This window comes from Caenorhabditis elegans, chromosome V (assembly GCF_000002985.6).
Source record: "Caenorhabditis elegans chromosome V".
NCBI classification, from domain to species: Eukaryota; Metazoa; Nematoda; class Chromadorea; order Rhabditida; family Rhabditidae; genus Caenorhabditis; species Caenorhabditis elegans.
Window position 1 is genome coordinate 14282607 of NC_003283.11, and position 13175 is coordinate 14295781.

The 13175-nt window shown below is 35.9% G+C and overlaps 7 protein-coding genes across 7 annotated transcripts; 4 read left to right on the top strand and 3 right to left on the bottom strand.

The window, feature by feature from the left end:
- Nucleotides 1-52: 52 nt before the first annotated feature.
- On the top strand, nt 53-391 carry F40G12.9 (CC domain-containing protein; the record flags this gene model as incomplete). Its single annotated transcript, NM_074135.5, has 1 exon — nt 53-391. The coding sequence occupies one exon, from the start codon at nt 53-55 to the stop codon at nt 389-391; it is 339 nt and encodes a 112-aa protein (NP_506536.2).
- Nucleotides 392-934: 543 nt separating this feature from the next.
- On the top strand, nt 935-2721 carry F40G12.10 (Tyrosine-protein phosphatase domain-containing protein). The gene is made up of 6 exons (NM_074136.3): nt 935-1046; nt 1149-1340; nt 1389-1712; nt 1880-2269; nt 2312-2428; nt 2472-2721. The coding sequence occupies exons 1-6, from the start codon at nt 963-965 to the stop codon at nt 2679-2681; spliced, it is 1317 nt and encodes a 438-aa protein (NP_506537.1). The 5' UTR covers nt 935-962; the 3' UTR covers nt 2682-2721.
- Nucleotides 2722-3564: 843 nt separating this feature from the next.
- On the top strand, nt 3565-5450 carry F40G12.11 (Glutamic acid-rich protein). The gene is made up of 2 exons (NM_074137.5): nt 3565-3896; nt 4377-5450. Exons 1-2 carry the CDS (start codon nt 3597-3599, stop codon nt 5220-5222), a joined length of 1146 nt encoding a protein of 381 aa, NP_506538.1. The 5' UTR covers nt 3565-3596; the 3' UTR covers nt 5223-5450.
- Nucleotides 5451-6126: 676 nt separating this feature from the next.
- Nucleotides 6127-6857, bottom strand: F14D7.1 (BTB domain-containing protein; the record flags this gene model as incomplete). Its single annotated transcript, NM_001380811.2, has 4 exons — nt 6127-6252; nt 6351-6482; nt 6533-6691; nt 6744-6857. 4 exons carry the CDS (start codon nt 6855-6857, stop codon nt 6127-6129), a joined length of 531 nt encoding a protein of 176 aa, NP_001366837.1.
- Nucleotides 6858-7226: 369 nt separating this feature from the next.
- Nucleotides 7227-8130, bottom strand: F14D7.18 (uncharacterized protein). The gene is made up of 3 exons (NM_001392652.1): nt 8075-8130; nt 7447-7564; nt 7227-7402 (listed from the first exon to the last, which is right to left on the bottom strand). Exons 1-3 carry the CDS (start codon nt 8088-8090, stop codon nt 7360-7362), a joined length of 177 nt encoding a protein of 58 aa, NP_001379533.1. The 5' UTR covers nt 8091-8130; the 3' UTR covers nt 7227-7359.
- Nucleotides 8131-9298: 1168 nt separating this feature from the next.
- F14D7.2 (AF4/FMR2 family member lilli) lies at nt 9299-11111 on the bottom strand. The gene is made up of 7 exons (NM_074139.5): nt 11009-11111; nt 10287-10963; nt 10143-10234; nt 9998-10096; nt 9881-9949; nt 9726-9836; nt 9299-9668 (listed from the first exon to the last, which is right to left on the bottom strand). Exons 1-7 carry the CDS (start codon nt 11098-11100, stop codon nt 9435-9437), a joined length of 1374 nt encoding a protein of 457 aa, NP_506540.1. The 5' UTR covers nt 11101-11111; the 3' UTR covers nt 9299-9434.
- Nucleotides 11112-12089: 978 nt separating this feature from the next.
- On the top strand, nt 12090-12944 carry F14D7.9 (uncharacterized protein; the record flags this gene model as incomplete). The annotated part of the gene is made up of 2 exons (NM_001028626.4): nt 12090-12299; nt 12771-12944. 2 exons carry the CDS (start codon nt 12090-12092, stop codon nt 12942-12944), a joined length of 384 nt encoding a protein of 127 aa, NP_001023797.2.
- Between the last annotated feature and the right edge of the window lie 231 nt (nt 12945-13175).

Below are 13175 nucleotides of genomic sequence, written 5' to 3' on the forward strand. Positions count from 1 at the left end.
TTGAACAGAAAATCGCAGACCATTTTAAAGTTTATTCGAGTCCCAAGCCTTGATGAAGAAACTACTGACAGGGAGGTTTGAGCTTGAGAATTTGAAAGTTCGAAAGTTCGATGTAAAAAAAAGCAAATTACCCATTTGTTTATTTACAGAAGCCGCAAATATTGCTTGCAAATCTGAAACCACAAAAGCAGTCGACGGAGTATGTGCTGATGGTATGACTATTATTAATGGAGACAACTGTTGCAGTTCTGAGGATGTGTCTGATGTTGATGCACGTGCCTGTCGTTCTGAACCAATGCCAGCTATCGGTGGATTATGCCCATATGGATTTATCTTGGTCGCTGATGATGGATGTTGTCCAAATTCGGATGCATATGCTAAACAGAAGTAGAAACGACAGATTTTATTGTTGTTGCACTTTATTTTTATTTTGAATAAACGTCAGTTTCGCAACAAGGCTATTCACAGAAAAAAATTATTCAGAACTGAAAAAGGTCACATTTGTTATATTAGTGACATGACTCCTCCACCCATCATCTATCCTCTAACAAACTTATAGAATTCGTGCCCTATCTCGTGCCCTCGTGCCCACAGAGCCCTATAATTTTGAGTTACTTTTTTTTTGATTTATTAACTATTTTTATCAGTTCTGAATTGAAACGGCGACAGTTGAAAAAAATCAACCCTTGATTTTTCTCTTTTCAAAGTATGATTTCGAGTAATCGTGCAGCGCATATTTGTTGATGTTTATTACGATCATGTGTATGTTAAATAAATAAAAAATAAAACAATAAATATACGTGAGCCTGCAAAAAATTAATTTTAAAAAATAATTTTCTCACGTTATCTTCCACGTTTCAAAACGTGTTCATTATTTATATAATGCAAAGAAAAAACAAATATCAATTCAAAATCTTGCCATTTCTCGATTCACCAACAGTCGCCAGCTTGCTTCAATCAAGATGGAAAAGAAAAAATCGAAGACGAAACTGTTACAAAAGTTCGCTGATAAGTTCAAGAAAAAGAAGAGATCTAAGTCGATATCGGTGAGTGTGCGCTATGAAGCAACATTTTTGGGGTTTGCTCAACAATAAAAAGCACATCTTCGTGAATTTTGGAAGTGTCAGTAATTAATCAAAAATTTACAGATGTCCAAAGAGAGAGGCTCTGAGTTGAGCAGAAGACCACAAAAATCTCGTTCCAATTCAAAGCAAAAAGCTACTGGCCCTACTTCTGCATTGCCTACCGATCCAAAATCTAAAATCGATACGACTTTCATGGAGATCACTGCAAAAGGATTCAAGAGCAAAAAAGGGAAGAAATTGAAAAAGAAGAAAGAGGTAGTGTTGTGCAACTATCAAAACTTGGACAATTCTCGTTTTTTTCAGGAAACCAGTGCTTCAAAATCTCCATCAACACTTACCCTCGGAAAGGCAGAAAGTCATATGGACTTTTCTGGAAATGTGAAGAACGTGGAAAAGGGTGTCAAAGTGTGGATTGAGTTGTTGGAAAAAATGGATTTTCGAAAGACGATGGAACCGGAATTCAAACCGATTGACACAATGAAAGCAGATCTTGAGAAGTGTCAAGCTTTCAAGAAGAATATTGATTTTTCTCAATCGGAGAATGTTGAATTGTACGATACAAATCGGGTCAAAGGAGGTGGAGAAGCGGATTTCTTTTATCACGGAAGCACTCTGACTATTCCATCGGTACGAATTCAACACATAAATTTTCGAAATGAAAGTGCAACTCCATCGGTCTCGTAAAAACTAGATGGCACAGTCCGTGTTTGGACTTATCTAGCGAGTCACAGTTGCATGTTAGCGTTGTCATACAAAAATAAAAGTGAAATCATATATCAAAAGTTATTTTCCAGGTAACCACAAAGTCTACAATCCTTGCCCAACTTGCAATTGTCGACTCACCGCAATCTCTTGAATCATTCTGGATAATGGTTGCCTCACAAAAGATCCAAAGACTCTTCATTCTTCTTGGCGAAGAAGAACTCGATAAACCTACTCTGAGCGAGTACTTTCCAGAAGACTTCAAAGAGTTCAAGACGATTCGTGTGAACAATCGGAAGACTGTGCCGAAGACTGAAGAGCAAGCAAACACTCAATTGTACTATGAAGTTGTGCCAAAGGATTGTGCAGAAGCTCCATTTGCAATGATTGAGATTTGCGATTTTTGGCCTGATGCGAAGATTCCAACGATGGGTTATAACAGAATTGCTGCAACTGCTGCAAGCGTGTTTGAATCTGATATTGTAAGTTTATCGAAGAGTTCTAAATCCTGATTGTTTTCTAAGGATTGTGATGCTTCTTGTGCTATTGTGAGCAATTACGGAGCCGGTAGAGCAGGATCATTTTTTGTGGCAGTTTTGGCTATTGAGAAGTTGCAGGCAGGAGAAGCCCCAAATATCAAAGTAAGTGCATCCGAGAAATCTCTAATTTAGTTTTATTCTTCAGGAAATCGCTCTCTCAGTTCGCTCGCAACGTCCTGCTGCTATCGAAACATTGTCTCAATACATGTTCACTTATGTGATTGCTCTGACTTATGGACTGAAGCATGTCAAGGATCCGGCTCTGAAGATAAAAACGGAAAAAGTGATCAGCCAATTGGAACAGTTTGCGTGTGAAAAGATGACAGAGGAAGATAAAGATGATACTTGTGAATGATCCTAATTGATTTGCAGATATAGAATAAATACATTTTGATATCCTTACAATGACATAGAAAAGAGAATTGTAAAGTAACTGTAGATATTCCATCCGTTCGAGGGTAATGCGCTCCCGTGGAATTCTTATTCAATATCAAATGACAATCGGTTAGAGCTTCAGCAAAAAGAAGTTTGCGGAAGTTTTCTAAGGTTTCCTTTCTTGATCTATTAGGATAAGGGAATTCTCAACGCCCGCCTATCTGATTGCTTCTAATCGACAAACACCTCGGAAAAATAAGAAACTACAGAAATGTTACGTTTTTTTCAAACCAAAGTTCACAAGTTTAATGAATATTGCTGCAATGTACATTTGAGTTGTTGCTGGTAAAAAGTTTCACTGAAAACTATCCTCTCATTGAGAAACAATTTTGAAATCGGATTGCAATTGCAATTTTCAATGGTCTATCTTCATGCCATATTAATAGAGGAAATACATTGTTGATAGTGCTCTTCAAATTTTAATAATTATTTTGTTCGGAAAACTTGGATTTTTTTAAAAAGTAAAAATTTCTCTACCAGGAGTTTTAACAAGTTTTTCGTTAAATTCACTACTTTTCTATTATGGCTTTGTCTTACAATTGAACTTTTCAACATTTTTTATCCAATACCCAAGTTCAGAAAAGGTTTTTAAAAAAAACATATTCCACATTTGATCTACAACCCTTGCGCGCGAGTATAGCAATAGAAATAACGCGCGAAAGGAAACCACTTGCGCAGCAACGAACCATTGTTGCATATCATTTACTTTTTTTTTTTAATTTTTCCTTATTGCATTTATCGTTTTTTTGAAGTTTTTTTGTTCAAAAAGTAGTTTTTTCAACCAAATTTGTTCAAATTTACAGGTAATATTCGACTTTCGCATTCTCGTTCAAAAATGGATGCTGAACCATCGACTCCAAAACAAACTGAACAAGAGCCAAGTGCATTGTCATCTGCTGATCAAGTCACGAATGAGCCAATGGAATCTATCATCCGACCATCCATTCTGGATAGTAATTCCAAAATGGGAAATAAACAAGAAGATGAAGATCGTTTGAAAAAGGATTCCGGACCGTCGACTTCAAATCAAGCTGAGCAGGATCCATCGAAATCTGCTGATCAATTCGTAACTCTCTCCAGACCGACCACATTGGGTTTTTCTCCAACATTCGAAAGTCTCCAAAATAATCAAGAGGTATGTTGATTATTTTTCAATGGATTTTAAAAAGGCAAATTGCCGAAATTTTGAAAAATATGAGCTTTTGAAAAAATCCAAAGCAGTGTCGCATGTTCAGACCCCTAAAATGTTTTAATTAGAATTAGTCAAACAAAATTACGGTAAAAAAATGTCGGAAAACAATCTTTTTTCTTGACTCCCAAAATTATGAATGGCAAAAACTGACTGTTACTTTTTTTTTAATTTTTTTTTTAAATTGTTACTTTTTGATAGTAAATGAGAAATTTTCAAACATTTTTTGGAAAGTTTTATTTTGATATTTGGTAATTTTGGCACCATAGGGGTAGTTTTAAAAACGTTCCAAACTATTTCACCTTTAAATACTGGAAAAGTAAATCTTTTCAAATATTTTTTTATCCGAACGATTTCGAAAGTGCAACTTGTTTTAAAAGATAATTTTGTGGACCAATCTTCAATTAAAAATAATTGATTTTTCAGGATACTAAACAATCGACGAGACTATTAAATGAGGATCAGGATCGGGACACTCTCTTGAAAAAACACGTGGATTCTTTGTACGCTCTAAGCGAACGATGTATTATTTTTGCCGGCGTGTTAAATCAGTTTTTACCAACCGAAAAGCGGCGTTCAAAAACCGATTTCCTTACGGAAAACATGTTAGCCGCGCTTTTATCTGAACTTATAACTCAAATTGAGGTATCTGATTTGAGAGCTAAAGCTAATCCAGCAGTTGGAAAACAAGAAGGCGATCGATGTAAAGAACTGGTTTCCGAAAAATCCTGCATAGAAGAGTCACTTCGAAACTTTCGAGAGTTCGCAAAAGAGGATAGTAAAACTGATACTTCTTCAAAATTGGATCCGCCAAATCTGAATACTCTTTTGTACCAATTGGAAGGGATAGAAAAGATTATGAACAGCATTCAAACAACACTTGAGGCAAATAATTTCAATGATTCTGAAAATGGCTCAAATGAAGTTACGCCAAACAAATCTCAACTGGAAGGTGACTCGTTGAAAGAAGTTCCATCAGAAGAATCTCAAATAGTCGATTCAGCCCATGACGGAGATTCAAGGAAAGAAGGTGAATCGGAGGTATCAGAAATGGACAACGTCGCACTGGACAAAGATTTACCCGAAGAAACTGAAACAGATAAAACTCTTGTGGACGAAATTCCGCTGGAAGATTTGGACAAAGAACCACTGGACGAAAATCCACTCGAAGGGTCTCCTGGGCCTGCACAAAACATGACTGAACGGAACATACGGAAACGCCCAAATAGTAGACATGATAATGTATCACCATCAAAGCTACAAAAAGTTTGAGAATTTTGGATGCATAATTTGTTCGAAGAGCTATTACCTACTTGAGTTGCATATCCTATTTCTTTACATATCTGACTAATTTTAATTTTTAATATGTTCGATTTAAAATCACGATATTCTTTTGTATTCGCCATTGTTGTATTTTTATTTTGTTTTGTCAGAAATATTATGTGATCTGATACAACTATTTTGAATTAATACAGTTTTAATGAAAACCTCTGTCACTTCAAGATCTTTCTCAAACTTTGCCGATTTATAAAAATATGGAACTCTGTTGGTTCGATGTAAGCTGAATTTGAAATTCGTGAGATTGCTAAATTTCAGAGTATAAAAATAAGCCGCATAGAAAGTACTGAATGAGCAGAATATGTAGAAAAAGGGACAGAAAGTTCCGTAGGATGTCCATGAGCTTTCGACATTATATTTACAGTTCCAACAGTTTCGACAACTTTTTGACAATTGAACGCTAGACAGTAGATGATGCACTCAAAAACTTTGAATGATATACTTGGATTTATTCATAAAACTACATAAAACTACAAAAAGTCAGTCATCCCAACAAATTGTCATTATTTTCACTAACAAATACCAGTGACCAAAACAAAAATCGATATGTAAAAAATATGAAAACTCTAATCAGATGGCGAGATCCTCTTCATAGCAGATTAGCGGTCGGTCGAGTTTTCGAGTGTTTGCTTTTTTTGTGCTATTTGCTCCCTTCTTTTATGTTTTTTTTTTAATTTTTAAAGTGCACACATTCTTCAAAGTTTCCACCAGATAGAATTTATGCTAATGAGCATCTTACAACTTTCGGAGATCAAATAGAGTGCGGGCCGCTGTAAGCCTGAAAAGATTCCCCAAATTAAACAAAGATTTCAGTACAACTCTTTATTCTATAATCAAACTAGTCCTCTAGAATTTTAAGAAAACACATGGTATTAAGAGACAGAGCATATGCTTTCTTCACTTGCACCATCAGTGAATCGACGTGTCCGTCCTGCCGGAAAAGCCTCTTTTTCAGTGGGTGACTCTGCAATTATCTATGGTATTAATGCATCCTTTTCCGCAGCGCCCGACATGTACCGGTTTTCACCCTGCAGGTGTCGAGAGCTACAAACTACAACTGACCTCTTCGATACGGATGAAATCGTGAGCATGATAGAAAACCAAAGTGGCAATGCAGCAATTTTCAACTCTGTGGAAATGAGAATCTTCGGAAACGATCAGCAAATTGCAAACGTACATCAGATCTTCGTGGTTCTGAAAATCTATACTATAAACTCATTAGAGCAAGCATAATAAACTATTACCTTTTTCAGCTCCTCACATAGCTGTTTCTCAAGAGAGCTTTTGTGAGCACCTAGTTTAGAAACCTTCCATTGCTTGGCCAACGTGTAAATATCGAAAGCAAGCTTTGGCGTGAAGAGAACAGGCTTTTTGTAGTATTTCGTGATCATGAAGGTGAGACACTGAAAAATGTATTTAATCATTTAACAATCTCCATTTTTAACTTCACCGTACAATGTCAATGATTTCCAAAGTATCTGCTCCTCCAATTGAGTATTCAGTAGTCGTTTCGTCCAATTGTTTACGAAAATATGAAGAGAACAGGCATACAATCTCCTTATTTGTCATCAAAAACTGCGATCCGTCGGCTGTTTTGAGCTTCAAATCATGACGGGATCGGGAATTAATTTGGTTTTAGATAAGAAAAAACGTGTTATATGTTTTCTTCGTTTGAAGTTGAGAACGCCAAATGCCTAGTTACAGCAAAAAACTAACTTGTTAGTGAAAGCATCGAAGAAGAAATCCAACTTTTCCGGCATATTCTGTGCTCCATCTTTTACCAAAAAGTTCAAATTCGCGAAGTCATCTTTGTTGAACTCCATTCTGGTTTCCACTTGAATCGTTTGCTTATTTTTCTTTGCATCTTTAATCAATGCCGATGATCTCTTCTAAACTCATCGTTTTGGTAAGTCGCATAGAATCGGTGGTCCTCGTCGCCTTCTCGTTCATCACTGTAGCATCTAACATACTTTTGAATGTTTTCATCAGAATCCAGAAGATTCACTTTGAATTGAATTTTGTGGGCCGGTGGACTTGAGTTCCGAATCTGCAAAAATACGTCCCAAGAAAATTAATTTGTAATAAGGCTCTGTTGCTCCGAGAATCCAATAGTCCTGAACACATAAGGCTTTGAAACTTTTCAAAAAATCACTCTTACCAATTGATCATAGTACTCTCAAAAATTGTATTAAAGCGTCCTCTATGAAAATCATAGTCAGGAGCCGTAAATTCGAATTGATTTGTGAAGTTGACCATATTATTTGCGTATTGAATATCTGAAATCATAGTTTTTTTTGCAAATCAGAAAAAAAGTGTCGGTCGCCCCACTGGACGAGAGGAAACATTGAAACATGAAAAATGGATGTGCCAACGATGCAAATATTCATTTAAATATTAATATTACATGTGGAACATTGGAATGCAAACTGAGCAAGGGAATAGCATACGCCCCTCTCTCTAGAATATTTTTGCAATGCTGGCACACGTTTAAATGCGTATTTTGTGTTTCCCCAATCGGTGTGGCTCTTCTTATATCTCAAAACAAAGATTCGTCCCTTTTTCTTTTTAAACTGATGGAACACTGTAATGTGGTCTAAATGGACTATATCCTTTTTTTTTAATAATACATTTTCAGAAAATGCTGACCATGCGACGCCACTCTTTTCCACGTTTGCAAAATTCTTGCTTATATTTTGATCAATCGAAAAAAAAAACAATTGATGGAAGATGAGAGCTCTTTTCGCGGAGTAGAATTTTGGTACTTCTAAGCCCCTATTGACACTTACCTTGCATTGCATGCATTTCGATTTATAAAATCTTCGATAGTGAAATAAATGGGAATAAATTTTGGTTAGATTTTGTTGTTTAGGAATTTTTTTGACGTGAATTTTTTTTTCTCGAATTCTTTTAAAAGTTTATAATACTTTTACAATTTCAAAAAAATATCTACAGACTTTTTGCGCTTATTTTCAGCCATTTGGTAAAACTCCTGTGTGTTGGCAGATGAAAACATGGTGCATCGTCAACTTTCCTTTTCAGATATCCTAGAGCATATACAATTCACCCCATTCTCCTGGATTCCAAATGCTTCTATTATTTGAAATAGACGGAAAATAAGCGCGCAATGACAATTTGTTGTTCCTTTTTCTCTTACGCTGAAAGCAATTCCGCAATTTCAAATGTGAAGCTTGCCGCACGGGATTTTGAATTGGGGTTTCAATAATTCCAATAATCCGATTTTCAAGAAAAACTTAAATAATTTTAAAGGATGGACTATTTTTCGTATATCGCGAGCTCTTAATCAACACATACTTTGATTCATATTAGTCGATTTCACAACAAGCTTCGGAGAGTGAAAAAATGGGAATAAATTTTATTTGATTTTTTTTGTGTTGTGGATTTTTTTGTTGGCGTGACATTATTTTTTATATACATTTTTGTTTAAAGTTTTTCAAAGTTTGAACTGCCAAAAAATGCAATAATTAACTGACTCGCCTAGGCATATTTTCTGCACTTGGTGAAACTCCGGTGTATGTGTGCAGGTAGATTAAAAACATGGTGTATCGCGCAAAGGTTCAATAATGCTATTAAACAAATAACAGATTGTTATAAAAACTTGAAATTATATTTTGGCATAACGTTTTCAAATCGAGACACCGCTACTCGATCCGATTCGCGGTGATTCGTGCGGTGTGATTGGAAATGGGGTATTTGAAAAATGCGAATTCGAAATTGTATTGAATGTCAACGATTTCTTGAGTATGACAAACTTCAATCACACGATTGAAAAACCGACACCAGTTGATCAGAATTTCAGATAAAAATTGTTGATGAATCACTCTGTAAAACCTCATAGAGCGCTTTATAAAACAGTGGGATTTTATAATTTTTACAGTTTACTTGTCCATCAGGAACCACACTCTTGGAAGCACGATTCACATCCGGAACAATGCGCGCCGCGACTCGCAAATGAATGTGCACATTGTGCATATTGCGAAGCGATGAGATCATTAACGCTAACGCTTTCTTTATTTTTTCTTTTGCTTTGTATTAGTATAAGACAATTGAAACGATTTTTAAAATATACACAATCAAGTTTAAATTAGTACATAATTCAGTAATAAAAGTGAATACAGAACAAGAAAATTAAAATAGATCGAAAAGGTTATCCTCATAGTCTTTTACCACTTTGCCAAAGATCGAATCGTCGTCGTCTTCGTCATCTTTGTTATTTTTGTCACTGCTACCTTGACCATCTCCAGCATCTTCATCGACATCGTCGACCTTACCGTATCCAGCCATGTTATCATGAAGTTTATCCAAAAGTACAGCATTTGTTGCTGGGCTCACATCTTTGGGAATATTACTGGCGGCCATTAACTGGAATAATAATTTGGATTAGAAAAGTGATAAATTTTTCATTATAAATATCCGTACCTTTTCCGCTGAAGTGAGTTTCTTTTCAGACGGATTCGATGGCCTTTTCCGCGCTTTCTCAGCCTTTTGTTCAGCTTTTCTATCAGCACGTGCCTTTCGGAGGTCATCACTCTTAAGTTAGTTTTTTTGATGTATAGAAAAATGTATAGTCTTACTGATTTCCCGGCTTTCGTCGGGACAATAAGAGCCGTTGAAGAACCTGAGCTGGGTTGTGTCGAGCATTCCTTAAATTTTTAGGCATTTTATTAGACTTGGAAACACACAAAACTTACCGAAGGAGAGTAACAATCTGATCTTTTGACATCTTTGCCTTCAACTTGTAATTTTGGGCGCTTTCTACGAAGTCCTTCGTCTTCGCTGTCACGACCAGACTGAAAATAGGAATGAATAGAAGAACTGGGAAGGTCAAGAAAATACCATAAGCTCTTCTTCCGGAGTACCAGATTCCTCTGTGATATTATCTAATTTTTTTGCTCCATCTGCGGATATGTCTGGTGTCTCGTCAGATTCTGGAAAGTATTGTTATTGATTTGAAAAAATCAAATGACAAACAATTAGTACCTCTTGTGTGTGAAGATGCTCCCGATTGCACATCGCTTGGAGATGTTACACGACCGCCAGGTGGATCGGAATCCGGTCTTCGACGAGGATAATTCGGGATTTGAGTTTCTCGTTTCAGATCAGAATCCACGGAAGCTTGAGAGGCTTTATCGGAGTCGTTATTCTTGTTTGCAGGAAATGTGATTCCGGAACCTGTCGTACCAGTAGGCAATCTGGATGATGTTGAAGCTTCATCCGTTCTTTCTGTATCCGATGGTGTTCGATCCATAAACGGAATTCCTAACGCTTCTCGACCACCAGCGTAAGGCAGTGAAGGACCTTGATTCACTGGAGTTCGTGGCGTCGGACTATCAGTCAATCCTTCCAAGTTCCCAAGCGGTGGAATGGCAGGTCGTGCTTCCAATTCAGTGAATTCGGTCCTACATGTGACAGGCGGTTTAGTAGAGCAGGAAAACCAGTTTTTGACAGTTTCTAAGAATGTAGATGCCGAAGCCGGTGGATTTGAAGAACTTGGCGGTGCGGATTTACTTCTTCGAGGGCTCCTGTGCTCTGGTGAAGACGAAGAAGTTTCTGGCTGCTTTTTGATTACTTTATCATCGTGTGCCGATGATTCACTCTCGTTCGACATCATTCCTCTTCGGAAGAAGCTTGATCCCGTTCCTCCATTTTCTGAGCCACTGAAATATGCAATCAAATTGTTAAAGAAAAGAATCAATGATTACCTGGGCAATCTTTGAAGAGATCCGATCAATCCAGGTATGTCATCATTGAACCACTGATTAATAGCGTCAAAAATCCATGTTTTGTTAGTCATTTTACTGAAAAATGATTAGATATTAATTGGTGATATAATTTCGGCATTAAAAACCGACGTTTCATAAAAAATGATCACTTTGATTGAGAATAATAAAAACAATAATGAGAAAAAACAAGAGAAATTGCTCTTGAATGCGGAAGAATCCAAGTTCTCGCGGTCACGGTATTGTCTTTTTCCCCTTTAATTGTTTTACAGTCACTATCTTCCCAGGGGGCACGCCTCCTGGGAAGGTAGTGCGCAGACAGAGAGGGTCTCGTTAAAAAGATTGTTATATCGCTGGAGACGCAGGGAAAACCATGTCCGAGAGCATACATAGATTTGTAAAGTTGAGTTCGCCGTCCGCGGGAACTATTTGAATTTTGATTTCGCGGGACAGCTTGAAAATCAAAATGCACGGCAATCACTCTCGTAGCGAGGTCTCGAAGTGAGAAAAGTTTCAAACAAATGGATTTTTCACATTATTTTTTTATTAAAACTTAAGTACAAAGTTTAAAAAAACACAATGAATGCAGGAAAAATCAGAAAATTGATTTAGTATATTTTTACAGTATTCCTTAAGATATGAACATTGTTTTAACAACAAATGCGCAATGGGACCCAAAAAATTTAATTCCTTGAAGACGCTAAGTTCATTTTCCGCTTGGTGTCAGAATGTCCCATTTTTGTTTGATTTCCAATAATTGAGTTTGCTGACTTCACATCTTTCTGGAGTAAAAATTCCCACATTTTTTGTAGATCAAGCCATTATAGGACAGCTTGACACCCCCGTATTTTTCTTCAACTTTAGATTCTGACTTAAACTTCATCCTTCCGTGTCCTATTTAATTTTTTAGTAAAACAAACCTATAATCTGAATTCTGAAATGTCTGTGTACCTAGTAGTAGAGTATTATTACTAGTCACACGATAAGATATATCTTCTACGAAACCGGCATATCTTATTATTTTCTCTCAATTCTCTCCAAAACCGAAAAGAATAATTCCAAAATGGTGCTGATTTTTCGTTCGGATTCAAAACCGAATGAATTTTTTTCTGTGGTATGCCCAACTTCTCGTTGTGATCCCGAAGAATTATGGAATATTAGAATGTCGAATACGTCAGTTTCTTTTATTCTACACGACGTTATTCATATTCTTGATTTATTTGTTCAAATAGAATGTGGTAGACGGATTCTCATGAAAGGATTGATAAAACTTGTTAGTTTAAATTTCAAAAAGTATATTTTCGATCACTCGAAAATGTAATTTAGTTCAGCAAAAGTAAACCTATGCAAATATGTAAGCAATAAAATATGAATATTCAGTATAAACTTATGTATTTCCAGCCACTGTGATAATGACAAGTTGGAAAAATTAAAAATTTTAGCAGAAAATATGTCGATTTCTTAATACTTTGAGGAGCAATAAAACATTTTTGCGAAGTTTTCACGACGTTTCATTACGAAACTCAGTTTTGAGACGAATAAATGAATTACCATATTTTATTGCTTCACTTCTAAAAAGTTGTTAGATTAAAGAACTCGGTGGTCATTTAATCCCGAATTAAATCAGTTTTTGGCACTTTGCATCAAAGTTTATAATTTAAAATCTTCAAAAGAATCTAAATATCCATATACTACCTTTAAGTTTAAAATCAGTAGTTCTCATCACAAATTTTCCATTTCACAGGGAAATTTTTACATAATGGTTTTATTCTTATGTTTCACAATATCAGTTCGCGTGATATTCTACATTTTGCAACCTCAATGCACATTACAAACGGAGATTTTGATGCAATCAACATTTGGACTCAAACCTCTCTTTACGTGGATTACTGTAGCAATTTTCTGTCCTTATCTGTAATCTTCTTCCTATCTCTGAACAGATGCCTTTTTTTTGTGGCCAAAAATTGGAATTCTTTAATTTTTGAGAAAGCTCGAGTCATACTTCCAATTTCTTTTAGTCTTATAATTTCTGTAATAGGAGGTGTGAAACTTATTCAAAGTGGTTCAATGCGAAGATTGTTTTATAACTATTATGGAATTATGGATTTGAGTGAAAATAATTTTATTGCTTCAGTAAGTTAATGTTTTA